Genomic DNA, 22,043 nt, shown 5'->3' on the forward strand with positions numbered 1-22,043 from the left:
AAGTAATAACTTAACCAAGGCCCTGTGTTGTGCAAAGCAATACTATGCAAATATCTTTGCATATAAATGTTGTTTGCATTTTTGAAATTTTAATTAGGAGAGATTCCTAAAAGTCCAAGGGTAGGAAAATGTTAAGGCATATTGTTTGCATTTCCAAAACGGTGGCACCTGCTGGCATTCCTACCAGCAATGAATTGGTGTTGGCCTCACACTGCTGGCTGCATTTTTATATTACATACATTTAAAACCTGTGTAAATGATAGATGAGGACAACCCTCAGGACCCTCTGATAACACTGATTCTGAATGGTCAGTCCAGTATCTAGGACTTCAGCTATTTGAACCCTGCACACTCCATTCCCTGGTGTCAGAAGGAAACTGCACATTCATGGCCACCATTCAACAATGTTTTTGAGGGCTGCAGCCCTCTGCTAGATTCTCAGAATGTAGAGAAAAATAATCCATATTTCTGAATCCATATTTTCTGAACTGAAGGCGGGATTTCTCAACTGATATCCCTAGGCATATTGTGCATGAAGATATTGAGCCTCTTGGTCTTTGGGGTACCTAGACGGCATCTGAGGTGACCGAAACCACGGGGATTGTCCCCTCTGGCAGACAGAAGCCCTCTCCGTTTGCCCCAGTGTGTCATACAGATAGTATTAAACACTAGCCTTTTTGTTTTAGGCCCTGATGTGACTAAGGTTGGGGAATGCTGCCTTCAGGTCCTTTTGATGTTCCTCCAGGTCTCTGTCTTCCTCAGAACTAGAGTTGTGGGCAAGAACAAGTATTTTGTGGGTCGAGCAGACTCCTTTCTTTGCTCTCATCATGCGTACACCACGCTGCAGCTGCTGGGGCGTCTAGCACATAGCTGGGCAAAACGTCATTTCCTACTGCAGGCCGAAGCGAGCTCTTTGCAAGGCTGCAGGACTGCCTTGGACAAACGAAATCTCTTTCCTCAAAGGTTAAAAAGTGTTTAAGCAAGACACTGCATTACAGTGGAAAAAATCACCTTTTCAGAGGTCTGTAAAAGCTCTTTTTTAATTACATGTTGTTCTGATAAAGGAGTGTAATAGCACTAAATGCATTCTAATAAGTCACTACAACTTGTAGACAAAGCATCTGGGCAGAAGCAGCTGCATAGTCCTCAGGTGCTCCCGGGGTTTAACAGCCACAGGACAAACACAAGGAAACAAACAGTTGTCCTCAAGGTATGTATAGTTTAGGGGCTGCTGGAGGGGGAGGTGGCGTTAGGGGCCTCCTCCTGCAACTCCCTGTGCTCGGGTGTGGCACCAGCTGCACAGGAGGGTCCCATGACCCATCCAGCTGCTAAGGGAGGCAGCAGCAGGGGCAGCCCCTGGCCCAGGCAAGATTAAGGCTCTGAGCCTGCGGGATCCTGCACTTTATCCAGCCTGTGTGGGCATGCTTCCAAGTGGAGAGGGCCTGCGTGGAGGCCAAATGTGCCAAGTTGCAGGCTCAAGAGCATCTCAAGACAGAGCTGGTGCAGTGGATCAAGATGTTAGAATATGTGCCACAGCAGGAGAGGGCCAAACAGCACTCATTGAAGTTTGAGACAGACTCTAACCAGAGGGGGAAGAGACAGAACTGTCAGAACAAGTCTCCAATAGCCCTGTGGAGTTGGTCACCTTGGAGAACAGCCCACTGGTGTGGGAGGGGTGGTAGCTCCTCTGACAGTTCCTGGAAGAGATGGGCTACACGGACACTACCCTGGATGTGTGGCCCAAGGGCATGTGGTCCCTACTGGGATGCTCGTTGGAGTTCAATGGGGCCATGGAGCCCAGCAAAGGGGCCCCCAGAGCCACAGCAGGCCCTGGGGGCGGCGCTCAGCAGTGGGGAGTCACTGCTGGTGAAATAGATGGAGGAAGAGATCAAGAGGAATGCAGCAGGCAGAGATGGCAGAGAATGCTGTGGCAGACCTCCCTCCTGCAGAACTGAGGACAAAGACAGCGAGGAGGGCAGTGATGAGGACAACCAGCTGGACAGGACAGTGTGCAGCACAAGAAGCAGCATGTGAAGCTGCCAGCCAAGGCTTGGTGACCAAAATGGAGCATGAGAACAAAGAGGGTGACTTAGAGGATGCCATCCGCGAGCTCGACTTCCTGGGCTCAGGAGAGGATGGGGAGGCCTCTCCGGACCCTCGGGGCCTTGGCGATGCTCTGGAGAAGGGACTCACCATGAGCTGGAAAGCTGTGGTGTGTGGGGGTGTCACACAACAGGGAATTTTAGCTGACCTAGGGGATGTAGATGGGCTAATCCCCAAAGTGACTGTCACGCCTCTTGGCACATCCCAGCCCTTGCCCCACAAAAGTTCCTTTGGCTTCTCCTCCACGTTTTCATCATGGACACTATTGGGGGAAGGGAGGTGAGCCTGGGGGACTTGACAGATCTGACCATCACCAATGACAACAACCTCAGCTGTGACCTGTCTGATGGCAAAGATGCCTTTAGGAAGATGTGGAACCCCAAATTCATCTTCTACTCGTGCTGGGGTCGCTTCTGTTCCCTGGCTTTCCACCACAGCCATCTGGTTTTGCTCACTGCTTCTGGTGGCCCGCGCATGCTCTGGAACCTCTCAAGGCCATCACAGACAAGAACGCTGTGCTCCACGTGGAACCTAGCCATGCCTTCCAGGCTCACAGGGGCCCATGTTGGCAGCAGCCATGGGCATGAACAGTGAGCTGTTACAGTGGTGGGGGCGGATGCCTGCATCCACAGCTGGAAGATTTCACACCTTAACATGGACGTCCAACATGTTTGTGACTGAGCAGGCTGAACCACTTCCTGGAGAGCCGTGGGGACTCATGTCACACCTCCCAGCTCCTGGCCTCTTTTGGAATCTGGGACCCCAGTAGGAGCAGCCAGACCTGCCTCTATACCTCCCCCATAGCCAGCAATCATGGGATCTCCACCTCAATGGCCTTCATCAGCACCAAGCCTGCCCACATTGTGGCCTCCTTCCACTTTGGGGACACCTTCTGTATGACCTGGAGGTTGGCAGTGCCCTCCTCACTCTGGAGTCCCAGGGGAGCAGTGGCCCAACCCAGATCAATCAGATGGTGAGTCATCCAAATCAGCCCCTCACCACCACTGCCCACGACGGCAGAGGCTTTCGCTTCCTGGGCAACTGGACAGGGAAATGCATTGCTCACCTGGACACGGCCACCTACCTGGCCATAAACCCCAATGGTGTATTCCTGATGTTGGAGAGCCACCACTGCTCCTCGCATCTGTGGAGGCTGGACAACAAAATGTGAGTGCAGGAGATCACGGCCCACCATGAGAAGCACCAGGAGGCCATCCGCACTGTTGCCTGCCACCCCAGCAAGGCCCTCATTGCCAGTGCCAGTGCCGAAGCCCCAGCCAAGGTCTTGTATGATGCCCACCTGCCCCGGCTCTGGCTGGGGAGCAGAGCTGGGCAGCTGGGACAGAGATGACTCAGCCTCAGTCTGGAGGCCCAGAGGCTCTGCTTCTTCCCGCTGGCCTCAGCCTGATGGTGCTAAAGGCCTTTGACCCAGGAGGCCCACCCCTGTGGCCTGCCCTTCCCCCAGCATCCAGCCTGGGGCATTGCCTCCTTCAGTAAACACCCTCCAAGATGGCCTCTGGTAGTTTCATCTCTGCCCTGACACCCACTCCGGGTCTTCTAGCTGTCTTCTGGGGGTAGTACAACCAGGGCTGGGTGCTCTTGGGGATCAGCTTTTCCAAGACATCGGAAGCGCCAGGTTTTTTCTTTGAACCCTTATTTCTCCTCTTCATCCTTCCAGATAGGGGTGGGAACTGTGCTGGGAGGAACCCCAGATGCCCCTGCTCTGAGTACACCCAGAGCCATGGAGCCAGCTGGAGCCAGGCTGTCCTCAGTGGGAATGCTGGGCCTGGACCACCCCGGAAGCACACCCAGTCCACCACCCTTCCCTCTAGTTCCCTTAACACAGCTTTCCAGACACTATCCAGTGCCTCCAGGGCTGGTAACTGCCTGGGGAGCAGGCGATGCCCTCTGGGGTGGTACCTACCCCTACCTCCCCCAATGCTCCTCCAAGGGCAGCCACTTTCCCTCGACAGGGTCAACCACGGGGAAAGATGGCCTTTTCTTGCCCCTTCCTGGTGCATGGAAGGTGGTGTGGGGTCCCCAGGGTCCCCATAACTCCCTCTATATCTTTATAAATAAATGGGATTTTAATGGAGACGCCCCCATGTCGTTATCCCTGTGTGGTAGTCTGTCAGTCTCTTCTCCTAGCCCTCCACTCCTTCCCTCTATTTATTTCTTTTTTGGGTTCCACCCTGAGTCCTTGTGCTTCCTTCCAGAGTCTTGTTTACATGCCCTATCCTCTCTGTCCTGGATTTGTATGTGTAACTTGTCTCAATAAATCCTTCAGAGAAAAAAAAAAGATATGTATAGTTTAGTTTTGAGGCCTCCGCATTGCTAAATTCAATGGGAAATTCTCAGTCCTCATTTCTCTTCTCCCACTGTGCTCTGGCTCAGCTGATCACTCCTTCCTTCACCTTTCTTTCCCTTTCTTTTTATTTTATTGTTGTTCAGCTACAGTTGTCCTCATTATTCCCCCATTACTCTCCCCGCCCTACCCACCCCCACCTCCCACATTCAATCCTCCCCCCACCATTGTCTTCGTCCATGGGTCCTTTATACATGTTCCTTGATGACCCTTTCCTTTCTTTGCCCTGTTATCCCCCTCTGCCCTCCTCTCTGTTTTCTGTCAGTTTGTTCTTTATTTCTATGTCTCTGGTTATATTTTGTTCACTTGTTTGTTTTGTTGTTTAGGTTCCGCTTACAAGTGAGGTCATATGTTATTTGTCTGTCATTGCCTGGCTTATTTTACTTTGCATAATGCTTTCCAGTTCCATCCATGCTGCTGTGAAGGGTATGAGTTTCTTCTTTCTTTCTGCTGCATAGTATTCCATCATGTAAATGTACCATAGTTTTTTGATCCACGCATTTACCAATGGGCACCTAGGTTGCTTCCAGCACTTGGCTATTGTAAATTGTGCTGCTATGAACACTGGGGTGCATAGGTTCTTTTGAATTGGTGTTTCAGGATTCTTAGGGTATAGTCCCAGCAGTGGAATTGCCAAGTCAAAAGGCAGTTCCATTTTTAGTTTTCTGAGGAAATTCTGTACTGTTTTCCACAGTGGCTACACCAGTCTGCATACCTGCCAACAGTGTGCTAGGGTTCCCTTTCCTCCACAACCTCGCTGGCATTTGTTATTTGTTGATTTGTTTATAATGGCCACTCTGATTGATGTGAAGTGTATCTCACTGTGGTTTTAATTTGCATCTCACTTATGGCTAGTGATGCTGAGCATCTTTTCATATGTCTCTGGACCCTCTGTATGTCCTCCTTGGAGAAGTACTTGTTCAGGTCCTTTGCCCATTTTTTAATTGGATTGTTTGCCTTCCTGGTGTGGAGTCATCCTTCCTTCTTGAAATACATCCTTTTCTTTGCTTCTAGGCACCACACTGCTCTGGTTTCTCTCGTATCTCACAGGTTGATCCTTTCCAGTGCCCTTGCCCACATCCCTCCTGTTACATTTGGTGTGCCCGGGAGGGGGTCAGTACTCAGTTCTTCTATGTCCACTCATTTCCTTGGTACTTTCATACAGTAAGGTGATTTCATGGCTTTGAACACCACCTGCACTATAGCCCCAATTTTATCTTTTTTGTTGAAATCCGTTCTCATGTATTCAACGGTGGCCTATTATGGTGGGAAAGGCTAAGTAGAAGTGATTAGAACTGCTTTTATATAGGAACATAGTAAACCAGAAGCAACATTATATTTCTGAAAGGAAAGTAGGGATTAGTGACACCTTTAAGGACTAAAAAGATGTGGGTGTGATGATTCCCACCACATTTCTGCTCAACTCTTCTATTTGGCTTCTGTAGAAGGAATAGCATTTATATTAGCACCCTCCTAAAAAATACTTAGGTATAAATTTAACAAAATATGTATATAATCTATATGAAGAAAACTATAAAACTCTGAATAAAATAAAAAGAAGGATATTCTATGTTCATGGATAGGAAGACTCAATATTGTCAAGATATTAGTTCTTTACAACTTGATCTATAGACATAATGCTATCCCTATCAAAACTTTAGCAAGCTATTTTGTTAATATCAATAAACTGATTCTAAAGTTTATATAGAGAGGCAACACAGTATTGAAAAAGATGAGCAAAGTTGGAGGCCAGATACTACCTGACTTTAAGACTTATTGTAAAGCCATATATAAAGCAAGACAATGTGGTATCAATGAATGGATAGACAAGTAGATCAACGGAACAAAACAGAGAACCCAGAAATAGACCCACATAAATATAATCAACTTATTTTTGGCAAAGGAGAAAGGCAATAGTCTTTTCAACAAAGAGTGGTGGAAAAACTGGACATTGACATTCAAAAAAGTGAATCTAGACACAGGCCGAACACTCTTCACAGAAATTAACTCAAAATAAATCACAGACCTAAATGTAAAATGCAAAATTACAAATCCTAGAAGATAGCATAGGAGAAAACCCAAGAATCCTTGCATATGGTGATGACTTTTTAGATACAACAACAAATATATAGTTCATGAGAGAAATAATTGACAAGCTGGACTTTATTATAATAAAATTAAAAAATTATTCTCTGAAAAAGACAATGTCACGAGAATGAAAAGAGAAGTACAGATTTGGAGAAAATGTGTGTAAAAGGCACATCTGAGAAAGGACTGTTGCCCAAAATGTACAAAGAACCCTCAAAACTCAACAATAAGAAAACAAAAAATGCAATTTAAAGATGGGCCAAAAACCTAACTAAACACCTCACTAAAGAAGATATACAGCTGACAAACAAGCATGTGAAAAGATGCCCCACATCATAGGTCATCAGGAAAGTGCAAATTAAAACAGCAAAGGGACGCCACTACACACCTGTTAGAATGGTCAGACCTACAACGCAAATGCTGGGGAGGGTGTGGAGCAACAGGAACTCTAACACAGGGCTCGTGCGAATGCAAAATGCAACCGCCACTGCGGAAGACAGTTGGATGGTTTCTTGCAAAACTAAATATCCAGCAGTTGTGCTTCTTGGTATTTACCCAAGGGTGTGAAAAACTTATGTTCACACAAAACCTGCACACAGATGTTTATAGCAGCTTTCTTCATAACTGCCAAAACTTGCAAATAACCAAAATGTCTTTTAGTAGGTGAATGAATAAAGGGGCTGTGGTACTGCCAGACAACGGACTGGTATACAACACTCAAAGGAAATGAGTTCCCAAGCCATGAAAAAACATGAAGGAACCACAAAATGCATATCACTAAGTGAGAGAAGCCAATCCAATAAGAATACATAATGTATGACTCCAACTATATGACATTCTGGAAAAGGCAGAACTGTGAAGACAGTAAAAAGTTCAGTGGTTGCCAAAGGTTGGGAAAGGAGGTGTATAGGTGGAGCACAGACTTTTAGGACAAATACTCTGTAAAATACTATAATACTGGGTATATGTCATCATCCACTTGTCCAAACCCCTAGAATGCATAACACCAAGAGTGATTGTTATGTAAACTGTAAACTTTGGGTGATTACGTGTCAGTATGGGCTCATCATTTGTTACAAATGTGCCCCTCCAGTGGGGGATGTTGATAACGGGGGAGGCTGCACATGTGTGGGAGTGGGGGTGTAGGGAAAAGCTCTGCACCTTCCCCTCAATTTTGATGTAAACCTTAAACTCCTCTAAAAAATGGTCTTCAAAAAAAGTCTCGAGCAGAGACTTGATTGACCACACTGAGCCTATGGAGTGTGGCTGGAAGAGGAGACGCCGTGAGTGGTCCGTCTGGAGGCAGGTTCCTGGTCCTAGATGAGCAAGTGAGGGCTGGGTTTGGCGAGCCTCCGGGGAAGCAAGGCCGTGAAGTACAGACATGGCCTCGGGGACCTACTGAATGTTCTCAAAAGTTGAGAAATCTCTGAGCAGAGACGTTTCCCCAAGGGTCTACTACAAATGAATTTAACATGATATGTGGTATTACTTGTTATCTGCCCAAAATGTATCTCTCAAATTTCAGATGCTACCACTTCATTAAAATATTTTAGGATTTGGATGGTTATGTTCATCTTATCTACACTAAGATTTTAAATCTTAGAAAATATCTCTCTTTCATTCTTTATCTTACCAGCTGGCATCGTTCTTTTATCTTTTTAGGCTGTTCTCAGCGGGTAGCAGCTTGGTCATTTAAAAGACATTTTTCCTGGACCACTTCCAATTACTTTATAGGGCTTGTAGACCTTAGTTTGGTTGTAATTTTGGTCATATTTTCTATTTGGTCATCCATGTTGTTTTGTTGGCATTTTTAGATGACGTTGTTCTATTCAAGGAACAGCCGACTCCATAGTCTGTTTCCCATACTGGTGTTGAAGGACTGTGTGTGTGTGTGTGTGTGTGTGTGTGTGATTGCCAGCTGTAATGCGGATGGTAATCTATGTGTACAGTGATGTTTGAAGGTGGTGGGATGTATAGCTATTTCTGTATATAAACAGTTTAGATTGCTTTTGCCAAAACTTACTTTTGATACTGAAATTCTTCTATTAGTTTTCAGGCCATGTCAGACAGCCCCAGAAAATTTGTTTATAGTTTATCTTAGTTGACCCAAACGTTTTATTACATGAAGAACTTAATGTTTTCTGCAAGACAGCGCATTTCAGCATGCAATTTATCCCTCGGATAATTTATCAGAATAGTAAATAAAACTTCTTAGAACTGGATTCCGAAGAGTCTTAGCATTTATCTTTTCCTTCTGGAGAAGTGATCGTCTGTCTCTATTATTTGTTTTCCAGCGCTGAGCCACGTCTATGTCCATGACATGAAGAGTCTGGTCCCTTGACAACCTAACAGAAATAATACAGCTAGTTCAGCTCTAACTTACTTGTTTCGATATGTATAGGAAATGATAAAAAGTGTGCAAAAGCATGTCACATGATCCAAGGGACTATATAAATGTCAACTCTTTGCCGTAGGACAACAGAATAAAAACAATTCATGACACCTGATCAAGGTTTAAGCTCTCATAGTTATATCTTTAGAAATCTGAACATGTCAATATGTGGTAAAAGCTAATATTACAGTATTTGATGGGGTAGATTAATAAATGTTGTTAATTACAATCACAATGAAATTAAATTTAATGGGTGGCTATATTGGTTAATTTAACATTTAGAAAAAATTCAATTATCTGTAAGTAAGGATGTTGGCCCCTCCTGTGGAGTAGATTTCAATGAAAGGAACGGATGTCTGGATCGCCATTAGGTTTTGTTTTGGAAATTATAAAAGAATTGTATAAAATCTCTAATGTGAAGTTGGAAACATAATTCAAAACAGTCCTGTGTATGGATTGATGTGTCAGTGGTTTTAAACAGACAAAAATAAAATGTAAAATTGTATTTATAGCTGAGTGTCCTGATACCACAGTATTATAGGTCCTTTAAAGAGACTGTGTCAGGTGAGTTGCTTTGGGACAGTGGTCAAATAGATTATATGGCATCAAGGATTTTTGTCTCCGGTTATAAACAAAATTAATTGCTGTTTAAACGTGGAATGGGCAGAGGATTGAATTTCAGAATTTTTTTGGTGAGTTTTATTATTATACTTGCTAGGTTAACGGTGTTCATGAGTTTATACTTTGGAGTCAGGCAAACACGGTTCCTGGGCCAGCCCTGCTTCACAGTAGTCATGTGACCGTACACAAGTCATTTAACTTCTCCAAGCCTCTGTTCCCTTGAAATGGGGGTAATAATGGAATTAGGACTTCCATAGAGTTGTATGAGGATTAAATGAGATCATACAGATAATGGGCTTAACACAGTATCTGGTACATAGTAAGTGCTGCATAAATAATTTCTCTTCTTCCTCCTCCTTATCATTATTGCTATTATTATTTTTTAAAAGCTTTTTAAAATAAAAAAGATTTTATTTATTTATTTTTGGACAGAAAGAAAGGGAGGGAAAAAGAGAGGGAAAGAAACATCAGTGTGTGGTTGCCTCTTGCATGCCTCTGACTGGGGGCCTGGCCCACAACCCAGACATGTACCCTGACTGGGAATTGAGCCAGCGACCTTTTGGTGCGTAGGCTGGCACTCAATTCATTGAGCCACACCACCCAGGGCTATGCTTCTTCATCTTTACAAGTCATTGTCATATGTGAGACCAGAAATGGAATTGTAGACTGACCAGAATTTCTGCAAGTCAATTAAAAAAAATAGACCATGTGCAAAGAACAATGGAAAGTACTGGAAAGTTGGAAAAGAGAAACGTGAATGCAGTCCAAGTTCTGTCACAGCTTAGTGTGACCTTGGGCAACAAGCTCAGTGCTGCATCTTCGTTTCTACAATTGTAGAAACATTGTACATTGTTTCTACATTGTAGCTATGGGCTTGGACTCCGATGATCTCAAAGGTCACTTCTGGCTCGAAGGTTTTCTAATTCTGTATTTTCTTAGATCACAAAACAATTATACTAAATTAATTTTTAATTCTTTCCTAGTTCAAGGTTGACTTGTTATAAGAACCAAAATAAAGAAGAAAACCTTGGGGACAGCATCGGACTTGAATTTAGGGTTCCAATTCAAGTTCTAATGTTGAGCAGCTGTGTGATCTTGGAAACTCCCTTTACCCGATGTATCTTAACCCTGGCTGCACGTTTCAATTAATCTGGAGGATTTTTCAAACACTGATGTTGGATCCCATTCTTGAAGATTCTAAATACATCAGTGGGTTGCTAATGTTCTCCAGGTGACTTGAATGTGCAGCCAGGAATGTACAAACACCAGTGAGGCCCTGGCCGGGTAGCTCAGTTGGTTAGTGCACTGTCCCAATATGCCAAGGTTGTAGGTTTGATACTGGGGCAGGGCACATACAAGGATCAACCTTGTATGTTGATAAATTGCATGAATAAGTGGAACAACAACTTGATGTTTCTTTCTCACACACAAAAATCAATAAATAGCCATGGTCAGGTGGCTCAGTTGGTTGGAGCGTTGTCCCATACAGCAAAGTGTTGCGGCTTCGGGTCTGGTCAGGGCACATGCCTAGGTTTTGGGTTTGATCCCCAGTTGAGGTGCATACAGGAAGCAACTGATCAGTGTTCCTCTCTCACATCAATGGTGGGGTTTTTTTTTCTCTCTGTTCCCTTCATCAATGAACATATCCTTGGGTTAAGGTTAAAAAAATATCAATAAATAAAACAAAAACCCAAACCAGTGAGCTTTAGTGTCCTTGCATCCAAGATGGAGCTCCTAGAAGAACAGTAATAACTGCCCTCTCTACGTCACTGAATTGAGGGATTAAACAAAAGAAACTAGATAAAATTACTCTACAATCTGTAAAATGCACAGTAATTTTTAACGTAAACATTCCTGAAGGGCTTAGCTATTGTTATCCTAAAAATGGGAGGGATTAACATTAGTATATTAATTCTGTTGCTGGAGTCCCAACCTTTTCAGATGAAATTCACGTGCTGTCTTGAAAAGTAGTTGAGGTACTGAGGCAATCCCCCCTCCATTAGTACATGGCAATTTACTCCTGCAGAAACTCCTAGCGCTGCTCTGTGACCTAGTGAGGGCTTAATCACTGCATGTCGACTCAGTGATTATTCTTAACGAACACAATTCTTTCAAGTTTTTCGTAGCACATATCATCACCACAAATCATGACTTACCTGTTTATCCCTTTGTGCCACAGCTTGTAAACGCATCCAACTGTGGGATAAACTACCCGAACGTTTCCATAGTGGGGAGAAAAGCAACTGCTTCTAAATTTATCCTATTCCACCAGGAATTCCTAGTTAACCTTCATCTAATGTAATATCTTTTAAGAACTTAATTTATCTTTCTCTGACTTATTTCACTTAGCATAATACCCTCTAGGTTCATCCATATTGTCACAAATGGTAAGATTTCATTCTTTCTTTTGGCTGGGTAATATTCCATTGTATATATGTACCTCGTGTTCTTTAGCCAATCTTCTACCAGTGGACACTTAGGTTGTTTCCACATCTTAGCTATTGTAAATAATGATGCAATGGACATGAGGTTGCATATATCTTTTTGAAGTAGTGTTTTGGATTTCTTTGGATAAATACCCAGAAGTGAGATTCGTGGGTCATATGGTTTTACTTATATGTAGAATCTAAAAAATAAATAAATGAACAAACAAAACAGAAACAGACTCATAGATACAGAGAAAAATCTGATGGTTGCCAGATGGGAGGTGGGTAGGGGGCTGGGTGGAAAAGGTAAAAAGATTAAGAAGTACAAATTGCAATTACAAAAGAGTCATGGGCTGTGAAGTACAGTATAGAGAATATAGTCAGTAATCTTATAATAACTGTATGGTTTCAGGTGGGTACTAGACTTATATGGAAGGTGACTTTGTAAGTTATATACATATCTAACCACTATGCTGTACACATGAAACTAATATAATATTGAATATCAACTGTAACTTAAAAATAAAAAAAATTTAAGAAAGAACTTAAGTTTAGGTTCCTCCAGTGGTTATCTTTCTTCAGATATTTTCACAATTTGACACTTTGATACATTTTTATCTGTTCAACTATTCCACTGGAAATGTCTGTGACCATTGCAGTTTGGGTAATAATTACTTATTTATTTTCCTAGTAGGGTTGGAATAAGTCACGTCTTGACTGCTGAAACTGACCCACTGTGGTCCATCCTTCAGAATGAGCAGGTGTATTTGACATAGACTTGTAGACTTACTGTTCATGAACTTGAGTCAGGTGGCCTGAGACATCTCCGTGTCTGGAGAGGGAGCTTGCTGCCTCGAAGCTGCTCTTCCGTGTTGAGTTAGAGGACCATGGGCAGATCACTGATGGTGACCGGTGCCCGAAAGGGCTGTCGCTGCGGGTGCTACTCCGTCCTCTGAGCTCTCATGCCTGTAGCATCCATTCAGCATCTCCAAACTCACCAGAAAATACATCTTAGCAAAAGAGGACTCTGGAATCTTTTCAGTATTTGTATTTTTCTAGCAAATGATTTCTGACATTTCTCTCCATTGTCAAAGTCTGGGAATGATCTCTAAATGAAAAACTGCTTCTTTCCTTGGGAACCCCTTCAAGTGATGGACATCTATTAAGAATTAAGCAACTACTTATTCATTACACAAATAGTTAGATTTTAAAGAAGCTGTTTGGAACTAGAGCCATGTAGACTGTTGCACATGCTTTTCTGCTCACAAGCATAGGACATAGTGCAGTTGATGAAAGATTTTAAAAATATTTATACACGTAACACATATATAGTCACGCTTATATGCATATGTATGGTTAAAATGGTATGTTCACAAATGAAAGCCTGATTTTAACATTTTTTTAAAAGTTGAAAAAAACACCAAAGAACATGTGTCAGAGACCATAGGGCACACGAGGCCTAAAATATTCACCATCCGGCCCTTTGTAGAGAACGTGTGCTGACCCCTGAACGCCGTGGGAAGTCCCTCTAATAGACCTCACTCAGTTTTTACTTTCACCAAGAAATAGTCCATTGTCTTTTTCCTTGGAGGTATTAATTTCTACTTGTAAAATCAGTCTTCCCAGCCATTCTAAAAAGAAACAAAAGAACAAAACAAACAAACAAAAAACCCTAGAGAAGCCTCGAAGAGCTGAATCTGCAACAGAATCCTCTGCTCCCAGCCAGGTCTGTTGTAGCCGCCCTTGGCCCCTGCCGGTGCTGTGGCTCTCACTCTCCTAGACCACTCCCCAGCATCACGGCCAGCCACCCATTTGCTGCACCCCTTCTTTGGCCTTGGCTTTTGGGCCAAATGATGATTCCATTCTAATTGCTCCTGTGAATCTGCTTTGCTACATTGCCCTGCTTTTCACTTGCTGTCCCCTTTTAGGGCCCCTCTTCTGTATTCCTTTCTCTACTTCTCTCCCAGAATCTCAGCCCTGTTGAGACAGATCCTTCTAAATATAATATTCCTACCCTTACCCTTCACTTATCCCTGTCCAGGCCCAGTTTTCTGGTTGCTTTCAAGTGGGTCCACTTCTGTCCCCTGCAACAGATCATAGCAAAGAAGGATTTCCGGTGGCTGCCCTCACCAGACCAGCTGAAGTATTTTCATAAGCAGTATAGACACTCGGCTCACTGCTTGCACACACCCTTTATTTTAGTTTTATTTTAAAATTTTCGAATTACAGTTTACATTCATTATTATTTTGTATTAGTTCCAGGTGTACAACATGGTGGTTAGACGATCATATACCTTACAAAGTGTTCCCCTGATACTTCCACTTCCCGTCTGACACCATACGTGGTTATTACAATATTATTGACTGTATTTCCTATGCTGTACTTTACATCCCCCTGACTATTTTGTGATTGTCAATCTATATTTCTCAATCCCTTCACCTTTTCCACCCAGTCCTCACGCCCCCACCCCTATGGCAACCATCAGTCTGTTCTCTGTGTCTATGAGTCTAGTTCAGTTTTGTTTGTTCATTTATACTGTTCTTTAGATTCCACATATAAGTGAAACTATATGGTATTTGTCTTTCTATAACTGACTTATTTCAGTTAGCATAATACCCTCTAGGTGCATCCATGCTGTTGCAAATAGTAAGTTTTCATTCTTTTTATGACCCAGTAATTTCAGTTGTATATACAAACCACAGCTTTTTTTATCCACTATTGATGGGCACTTGGGTGCTTGCATTAGCTTGGCTATTGTACACACTGTTGTAATGAACATAGGGGTGCATACATTCTTTCAAATTAGTGCTTTGGGTTTCTTCAGATATATACCCAGCAGTGGAATTGCTGGGGCATAAAACGCACATCCTTTATTCTGTTTACTTAGTGTCCACGTCACTTGGTGTAGTGTCCTTTCCATGAACCCCCGGCCTCTTGCCTTCATCTATGGCTGCAGCAGTTTTCCACGTCCACCACTTTGACCAGGCCACACCAGAGGTCCCTGATGCCCTTCAGACCCCGCCCACATATTTAACCAGAGCCAGATAGCACTCAGACTTCTGGTACATTTCTTTTTTTCATTCCGTTCCAGCTTGCTGAGTCCCTCCTCCCACCTGTGAGCGTCCCCCCCCACTCCACACACACTCAATCCAATGGTAAGCTCATTCCAAACTACTTAATGAGAATATTACCAAATCTAACAGATAAACCACTTAATGGATATTTAATTCTGCTTTTAACCTTCCAGTAAATATATGGTTTGAGGACCAGACTTCTGGTAAATTTTTCCGAGTGATTACTCCTTTTCTGACTCACTGTCTCTTTTACTGACACATTATGTTGCTTTCAACCATTAAAATCCTGTAAATAAATGCAGTCTTCTTATTATAATGCAGAAGACAACATCCTTCTTTGTAAACGCTCCTGCATGGAAATGTAGCTTAAAACTGGTGGGTGGTCAGCTGGTCCAGGCTGACTCATGGCTTTAATTTTTGGAACTGGTTTTGAGAGCTTGTCTCTCAATTGCAATAGATGCCCTTCAGATAACTTTGTATCTGGGCGTCTTTTGCCTTTCATTTCCCTCTCCTTTCTCATTCCCCAAACACCTTTCTCCTAAGCCCCTTTTCAAAATGATATCACTATGTCACATACCAATTAGGAAAACCTAGCCGGGACACACTTGCCTTGAGGGAAGCACCCCCGAGGACACTGACCTACTATAAGGAACTACAGGGAGGCGGAGTGTTCACCAGCCTGCCCCAGCGCGGCTCTGCTACGTGCACCGCTCATTTACTCATTCAGGACATTCTTTGTGACATCCTTCTCTGTGCCGCAAACACCATGCTTGGTTCTTGGGAAACAATACTGAGCCAAAAGGAAATCGTTGCTGCCTTCATTGGGGGGAGCATCAATTACAAGTTTACATTAACAAATGTGTAATAAATTAATATCCTAGCTCTGATAGAGAAAAAAAGAGCTAATATTAGTTTCTAACTCCCTGACAGCTCTGGTGATCTCTGACCCCTGTCTGGCCGTATTTCTCTCCCCGTCTCCTCCCTTCCCCTCCTCCTCTTTGTTAAGTGCGGGTGGAGAACGTGGCTAACAATACCGGGAGCCCTGGCATTGCTACTGTGCTTTTTATCCACATTCTTTATTTGAATTGTGAAATTCTTGATCCCGCAAAGTAGATGTTATTATCTCCATTTTAAATACCAATAATGGCGTAAGACAACACTGTTATTACTCACTCTGTCGTTGGAAGGGTGAATAAACGAATGCTTGCATTGTGGGAGTTTGGCGTGAGAAGTATGCCAAAGTCCCTAATTTGAAACCATCAGATTTAGTGGATGCTAACCTACCTAAATCAGCGACTCTGGGATTTACTTTTTTTTTTTTAAGCATCGAGAGAAAAATCTCTTTTCAGAAGTCAAGACTGGATCTCAAAATTGGAAACGTGTCCTCCCCCATGCATGCCCACGTGGTTAAAAAACCATGCATTTCCTAAGAAAGGTGCTACACGCCCGGTTTCTAATCTCCGTATTTCTTCCCCGCCAGAATTTCTAAATCCTTCCCAAATACACCCAGTCATACTTTTTGAACTTTTGAGTAAACGTCTTCGGCTTCTGTTTTCCGCAAAGCCCCCAGGCACAGGCCCAGAAACAGAGGCCCGCGTGGAGCGCCCCCACGCCGGGGATCCCTGCGAGGTGGTCTGGTTGGCTGGGAGGCGGCTCAGCGTCTGCGCCCGCCAGCCTGCAAAGCGAGAACGTGCTTCTCAGCTCTGGTTCCACCCGCTGCCCGCGAGCTAAATGAGGAGACGCGCTATTTTTACCTCCCTCGCAGCAATACTTTATATATTTATTTGCAGGAAGGAAATAAAGTATTAAGAAGAAAATGCCTGGCCTCAATTTTTTCCCGGAGGTGGAGAGGATTGGAATAGAAAAGGCTATGTAAGGTATGGGGTAGTGGAGAGGGCAGGTCGCTTTCTCTGCGTGCGCATCATCCTTGGCCTGGAAGCTCCAGCACTCCTTCCCTTCAGGCTAATCCAACTGACAGCTTCCCCTTCCCCCAACTCTGGAGGTGCCACCATCACCTCTGATGCTGCCTGGGTTGCTGCATCACTCTGAGGCTTTTTCCCCTCCCCCCCCTCAATAAAGCATGCGCAGTGCTTTCAATGCCAGGGAACAGCATCAGCATCCCCATCAGCATCAGCATCAGCTTCAGGACCCGAAGCTGCTCTCGGGCGCGCTCTCGAGGGCAGGGAGCACACCCGCGCCGCGCGCCCCCGCGCCGCTCGCTCTCGCGAGCCGGCTCAGCATCCTCAGTCCCAGCAGCAGCCCCCGCAGTCGCTGAAGCGGCCGCGCCCGCCGCAGGGAGGGAGGAGCATCTGGGGAGGTTCCAAGTTGGCGGAGCGACTGGGACCCCCGGACTCTCAGCATCCGCCCCCGGAGGGCCTGAGACGCAAGCAGGGGAGGGGGCACCGCCCAGTCCTTAGTTCCGAGTCCTGACCCCCTGCCCGCGGCAGCACCATGCGTGCCGAGCCGGCGTGACCGGCTCCGCCCGCAGCCTCCCCGCAGCCTAGTCCGGCGCTCTCCCCCGCCATACCGAGCGGCGCTCGGGAGCTATGAGCCATGAAGCCGCCCGGCAGCAGCTCCCGGCGGCTGCCCGCGGCGGGTTGCAGCCGTCCGCGATCCTCCAGCGACCCCCGCGGCGGCCCCGCCGGCCCGGCGCCTGCCCGCGCCCTGGCCCGCGCGCCTCCCTGCCGCCTGCTCCTCGTCCTTCTCCTGCTGCCTCCTCTCTCCGCCTGGTCCTGGCCCCGCGCCTGGGGGGCTGCTGCACCCAGCGGTGGGTATGGCCCCGGTGCCCTTTGCATTGCCTTGCCTGCTGGGCCCTGCAAAGGAAAACGAAGGGCACGCGGGTCCGTGCGCTCCGGACACGTCCCGAGCTCGGCCTTTCCGCGCCTCCCTGCCTGCCTCTCCACCTTTCTCATTCCCAAACCCCCATTTATTCCAGTTCACTTTTTTGAAGTCCATTTCTGTTGCATTCACTAAAAAACCATTCTAATTACTGTTGGTTCCACTGGAAGGTGTTTAGTGGATGCAGGGTCCCTCTGTGCAACTTGGCTGAGGGGAACCCGGTGGACGGGAAATGCAGCGAGGGAGCAAGTTGCTTCTTGGGTGGTGGAGCCTGAATGTGAATGCGGAAGGATGTAATGATAATAGTGGTAATGTGTTGTTTCCTCAAATTACCTTCTGGGTTTATTCCCTGCTGTTGGAATTGAAGTAGGGAAGAGAAACTTCCAGGATATAAACCTTTGGTTTGTAATTTCTCAAAATGCCTGTCATTATAATGAAAAATTCAGATAATATAATATTCAATACCACTGGAAATCAGTGAACACAGAGAGCTGGCCTGGGCAGGAACGCAGAAAAGAATTGGAAAGCTGCCAGCATCTGCATCCCTCTATGGCAAAGGAGTTTTGCTCATCTCAAAGTTAGACGAAAAGGGAATTGTCCATTTTGTTAAAAGAACCAGTTAATCTGAATTTAGCACTGAAGTTATCTTAGGAGCATTCTGAGCTCTCCAGTGGGGTACTCCTAGGCAATACCTTTGAGCCTCTGTGGACTCAGATGAGGGTCACAACCCCTGAGCAAGTTCATTTAGTGACTCTTTCTTCAAGTCCATTCTGCCCCAACCCATACTTAGAAGTATAGATTTGAGACTGGTTAGAAATGTACATACAGAACATAAGTCAAAACCCACAGTACATTATTGTATAAGCCTTATTGGCTGTTAACTTATCCAGGCCATTTCATTGTTGCAATAACTTGCTTTCCTGTGTGTGCACTTCTTACCTGCTTACAAATAAGAAACTTGTTTTTGCCATTAATAGAAAAAAATGCATTTTGGTACGTATGTATTTATAGGGTATATATGTGTGTGTTTGTGTATGTTTCTGCCCCCTGCCCCTTTCTCCCCAACCAGCTCCGCATTGGAATGAAACTGCAGAAAAAAAAATGGGAGTCCTGGCAGAAGAAGACAACACCTTGCAACAGAATAGCAGCAGTAATACCAGTTACAGCAATGCAATGCAGAAAGAAATCACACTGCCTTCAAGACTCGTGTATTATATCAACCAAGACTCTGAAAGCTCTTACCATATTCTTGACACAAAGACAAGGCACCAGCAAAAACATAACAAGGTAGGCAGGGGGCGGGGTATGCAAAAGTAGCTGCCACAAAGAGTTACTTTTGATATGATTTTCTGCCAGAATCTGCTTTCACAAATTTTACTGCAACGTTTTATTAGGAAATCAATATCATGATACGGGAGAAACTGGAGGGAATCAACCTGGGAATCCACTGGAATAGGATTACTCTTTCTCTGCTCTGACTTTAAACTGGAATTGGAATTTTTTTACTGGCCTTATAAGTTTAACAGCTGAAATCTGGTCCCTGTATCTTCCAGGTCATTGGACACCGAACAATAGTTAAGTGACTATGTCTACAGTCCTGACTTATGTCTGTGAAGCTTTATGTAAGGGTGCAGTATTCTCCCTCCCATGATGAAAACTGCTTTCAAGCTGGACACAGAAGATTGTTAGTTGAGGCTGTTTGGCTGCAGATTCCCCCAACAGTCTTTCACTTAGAAATTGAATGTTTAAATTTAAACAACTGCTTTCTTTCTTTAATTGATCAATAGGGAAAAAATGCTTTCTGTTATATTTTCAGTAGGTAAACAGTTTGACATTTTAAAAGATTATGGTGAATATTAGCAAACCATTTATATAATATAGAGACCAATTTTGGTCAGCATAAGACTTCAGACTATCTGCATTCATTGTACGTGGTCACTTTACTTTCAGGCTGGTTCAGAAAGTGGCACTGATTTTAAAAAGGCATTCAGTGGCGGGTGAAGGTGCTTAATATCCAAAAAGTTTATGGGATCTTTTTTTTCTTGCTTACTATTCTTTATTTGAGTTAAGAATACTCTGGACCCAAGCAGATTAACACAGGAGCAGAAAATTGAGTCTGTATGTCAAATATTTTACTTGGGACTATCCTTGTTTAATTGAGGACAGTAACTGTCTAAACATCTAGAACTTTAGAAAGGTACCTGTGGTTTACATTACTGTTTTCTTAGTTTTCTAAAATGAAGGTAAGTGGTAACTATCTATTTCCATTTTACAAATGGGGAGTTAGAAATTTAAGGCTTTTAGGGAACTTTAAAACAGCTAATTGTGAAACAGGTATTACAAAATCAAAAGACCTGAATATTCATTTTTACTATTTTTTACCAGGCAGGTTTCTGAGAAAATGTTTCCTTTGTGTTGATTATTATTACTGGGGAAGTTGATTTGGTTTCACAGTGCTATCAAGTGGCGGTTCCCCGCCTCGGCTGAGATGAATGGGTCTCTGTTCTCGCAGCCCTTTCCCATCTGCTCCAGGGGTGACTCCTGGATCATGTCTGCTCATTTGTCTTGCTGATAGGAGGAGTCGGTGGTGGTTTTAAGGAAGAGTCCTCTTCATGAATGCTTTGAGGTCCCTTTTACGGCTTTCTTAATTAATGAGACTGTCTGTGGTCTAGTGGCAAGTCCTCAAACTCCAGTGCCTTTGCATAAGGTACTGGAGGAAGAAATAAAAACTGCCTCAGAGTCTACGATGAAGAATGTTCAAGCCCTCCTGAGCTGAGAGTTGAAAGAAGTTTCAGCGGAACTTCTTTGTAACTCAAGTATTGGAGGCTATGACTAACACCTGTCGTATGGTTTAACCATATATGGTTGCTCTGTTGGTGGGACATGGTTTGACTGCAATATTGCTGAGTTTCTATGATAATAGGTTTGTTAAAACTTCATTCCCTCTTCATTTGTGTAGAGGAATAGAGTTCTCTCTATGGAACTCATACCTGCTGTTGGAATGATTCTGCCTCTCCACTTCTCATTCCCCAGGGTGGTGGGGCTTCTTTTATCTTCAAAAAATAAATTTACAAAGTAATTATATTTGAAAGCACTTTTCTTCTTTTCTTATTAAATTCAACAAACATTTGTTGCACATTTCCATGTGCAAAGTACTATGCTCCAGATTCAGATAAGAGAGAAAGGGTACCAGGAGGAACAAGACGTGTCCATTTTCCAGGAGACACAAAAATGAGATAAGCAAGATTCTGAAAAGTGCTACCACGCAGGTATAAACAGTGTTCTTCTGCAATGGTGTGTCCCCTGACACTTCCCTTTGTCTTCTGGGATTTCAATTCTACTTCTGTCTTTAAGCACCTCTTGAACTAGTTGACAAAAAGAGTTCCCAGTGCTTTCTGTTTGGATCTTAGGATGACTTGCCTAATAATAGTGATGAGAGATACTTGTTAGTTTAGCTGCTTTATAAATACTTCAGCAAGAGAGGCAGTATAGAATGTCAGGATTTTTGCCTCTATAACTTTTGATTCTAATATCCGTGTACTATGTACCTTTTTTCCTCCCTGATTTCATGGCACTCAAGCACATTTTAATGAATGCCTGAGAAACGCTGAATCACTGTGCTATTCTCCTGGATTCTCCAAGTTGGGGGGTAGATGTGGAGAGGGAAAGTCCCAGATATGGGTTGCATGGCAGATTTTTGTATTTATTTCATAAAGTATTCAGTGTTGATCAGGACTTACTACTTTACGGATATGAAAGTTAAAATGTTTAACTCTTTCAAATTTGGTGCATTCAAGAGCAGGTGGTACAAAGCACCTCTGTAATACCAGTGCTTTTTGAAAACCTTTCAGTTTTCCTTGCGGAATTGTTAACTGTGAATGTTAGAGTTGGACCTCGGATCTTGACTTGGCTAAGAAAGAATTCAGTACCAAGAAGTCTAATGCAAGAAAGGTTATTTGGAAAGTCACAGAGGTTGAAGAAGTGAGCCAGCTGGGCTGTGTGGACTCAGGGAGCAAGTTACAGAGGCAACAGTAGGGCCCCAGGAGCTTAGGAGAAAGAGAGCAAAGGTGTGCGCCTGAGAAAGAAGGCAAGGGTGTACTCTGGAGAGGGGGAAGTGGGGAGAGGAAGAGATATC

At 44.1% G+C, this 22,043-nt stretch overlaps 1 protein-coding gene and 1 pseudogene across 2 annotated transcripts in view; both read left to right on the plus strand.

Moving 5' to 3' along the window:
- Positions 1–256: 256 nt before the first annotated feature.
- LOC112307941 (striatin-4 pseudogene) lies at positions 257–16,801 on the plus strand (annotated as a pseudogene).
- Positions 16,802–17,357: 556 nt separating this feature from the next.
- ADAM23 (ADAM metallopeptidase domain 23) overlaps positions 17,358–22,043 on the plus strand; it is a 140,128-nt gene continuing 135,442 nt past the window's right edge. For both annotated transcript variants that reach the window (XM_024563961.4, XM_053919001.2), the window contains exons 1-2: positions 17,358–17,837; positions 18,978–19,195. In XM_024563961.4, coding sequence (XP_024419729.2) covers positions 17,624–17,837; positions 18,978–19,195 — 432 coding nt within the window. In that variant the 5' untranslated portion in view covers positions 17,358–17,623. The remainder of the gene's footprint in view (positions 17,838–18,977; positions 19,196–22,043) is intronic.

This window comes from Desmodus rotundus, chromosome 2 (genome assembly GCF_022682495.2).
Source record: "Desmodus rotundus isolate HL8 chromosome 2, HLdesRot8A.1, whole genome shotgun sequence".
Taxonomy (NCBI): Eukaryota; Metazoa; Chordata; class Mammalia; order Chiroptera; family Phyllostomidae; genus Desmodus; species Desmodus rotundus.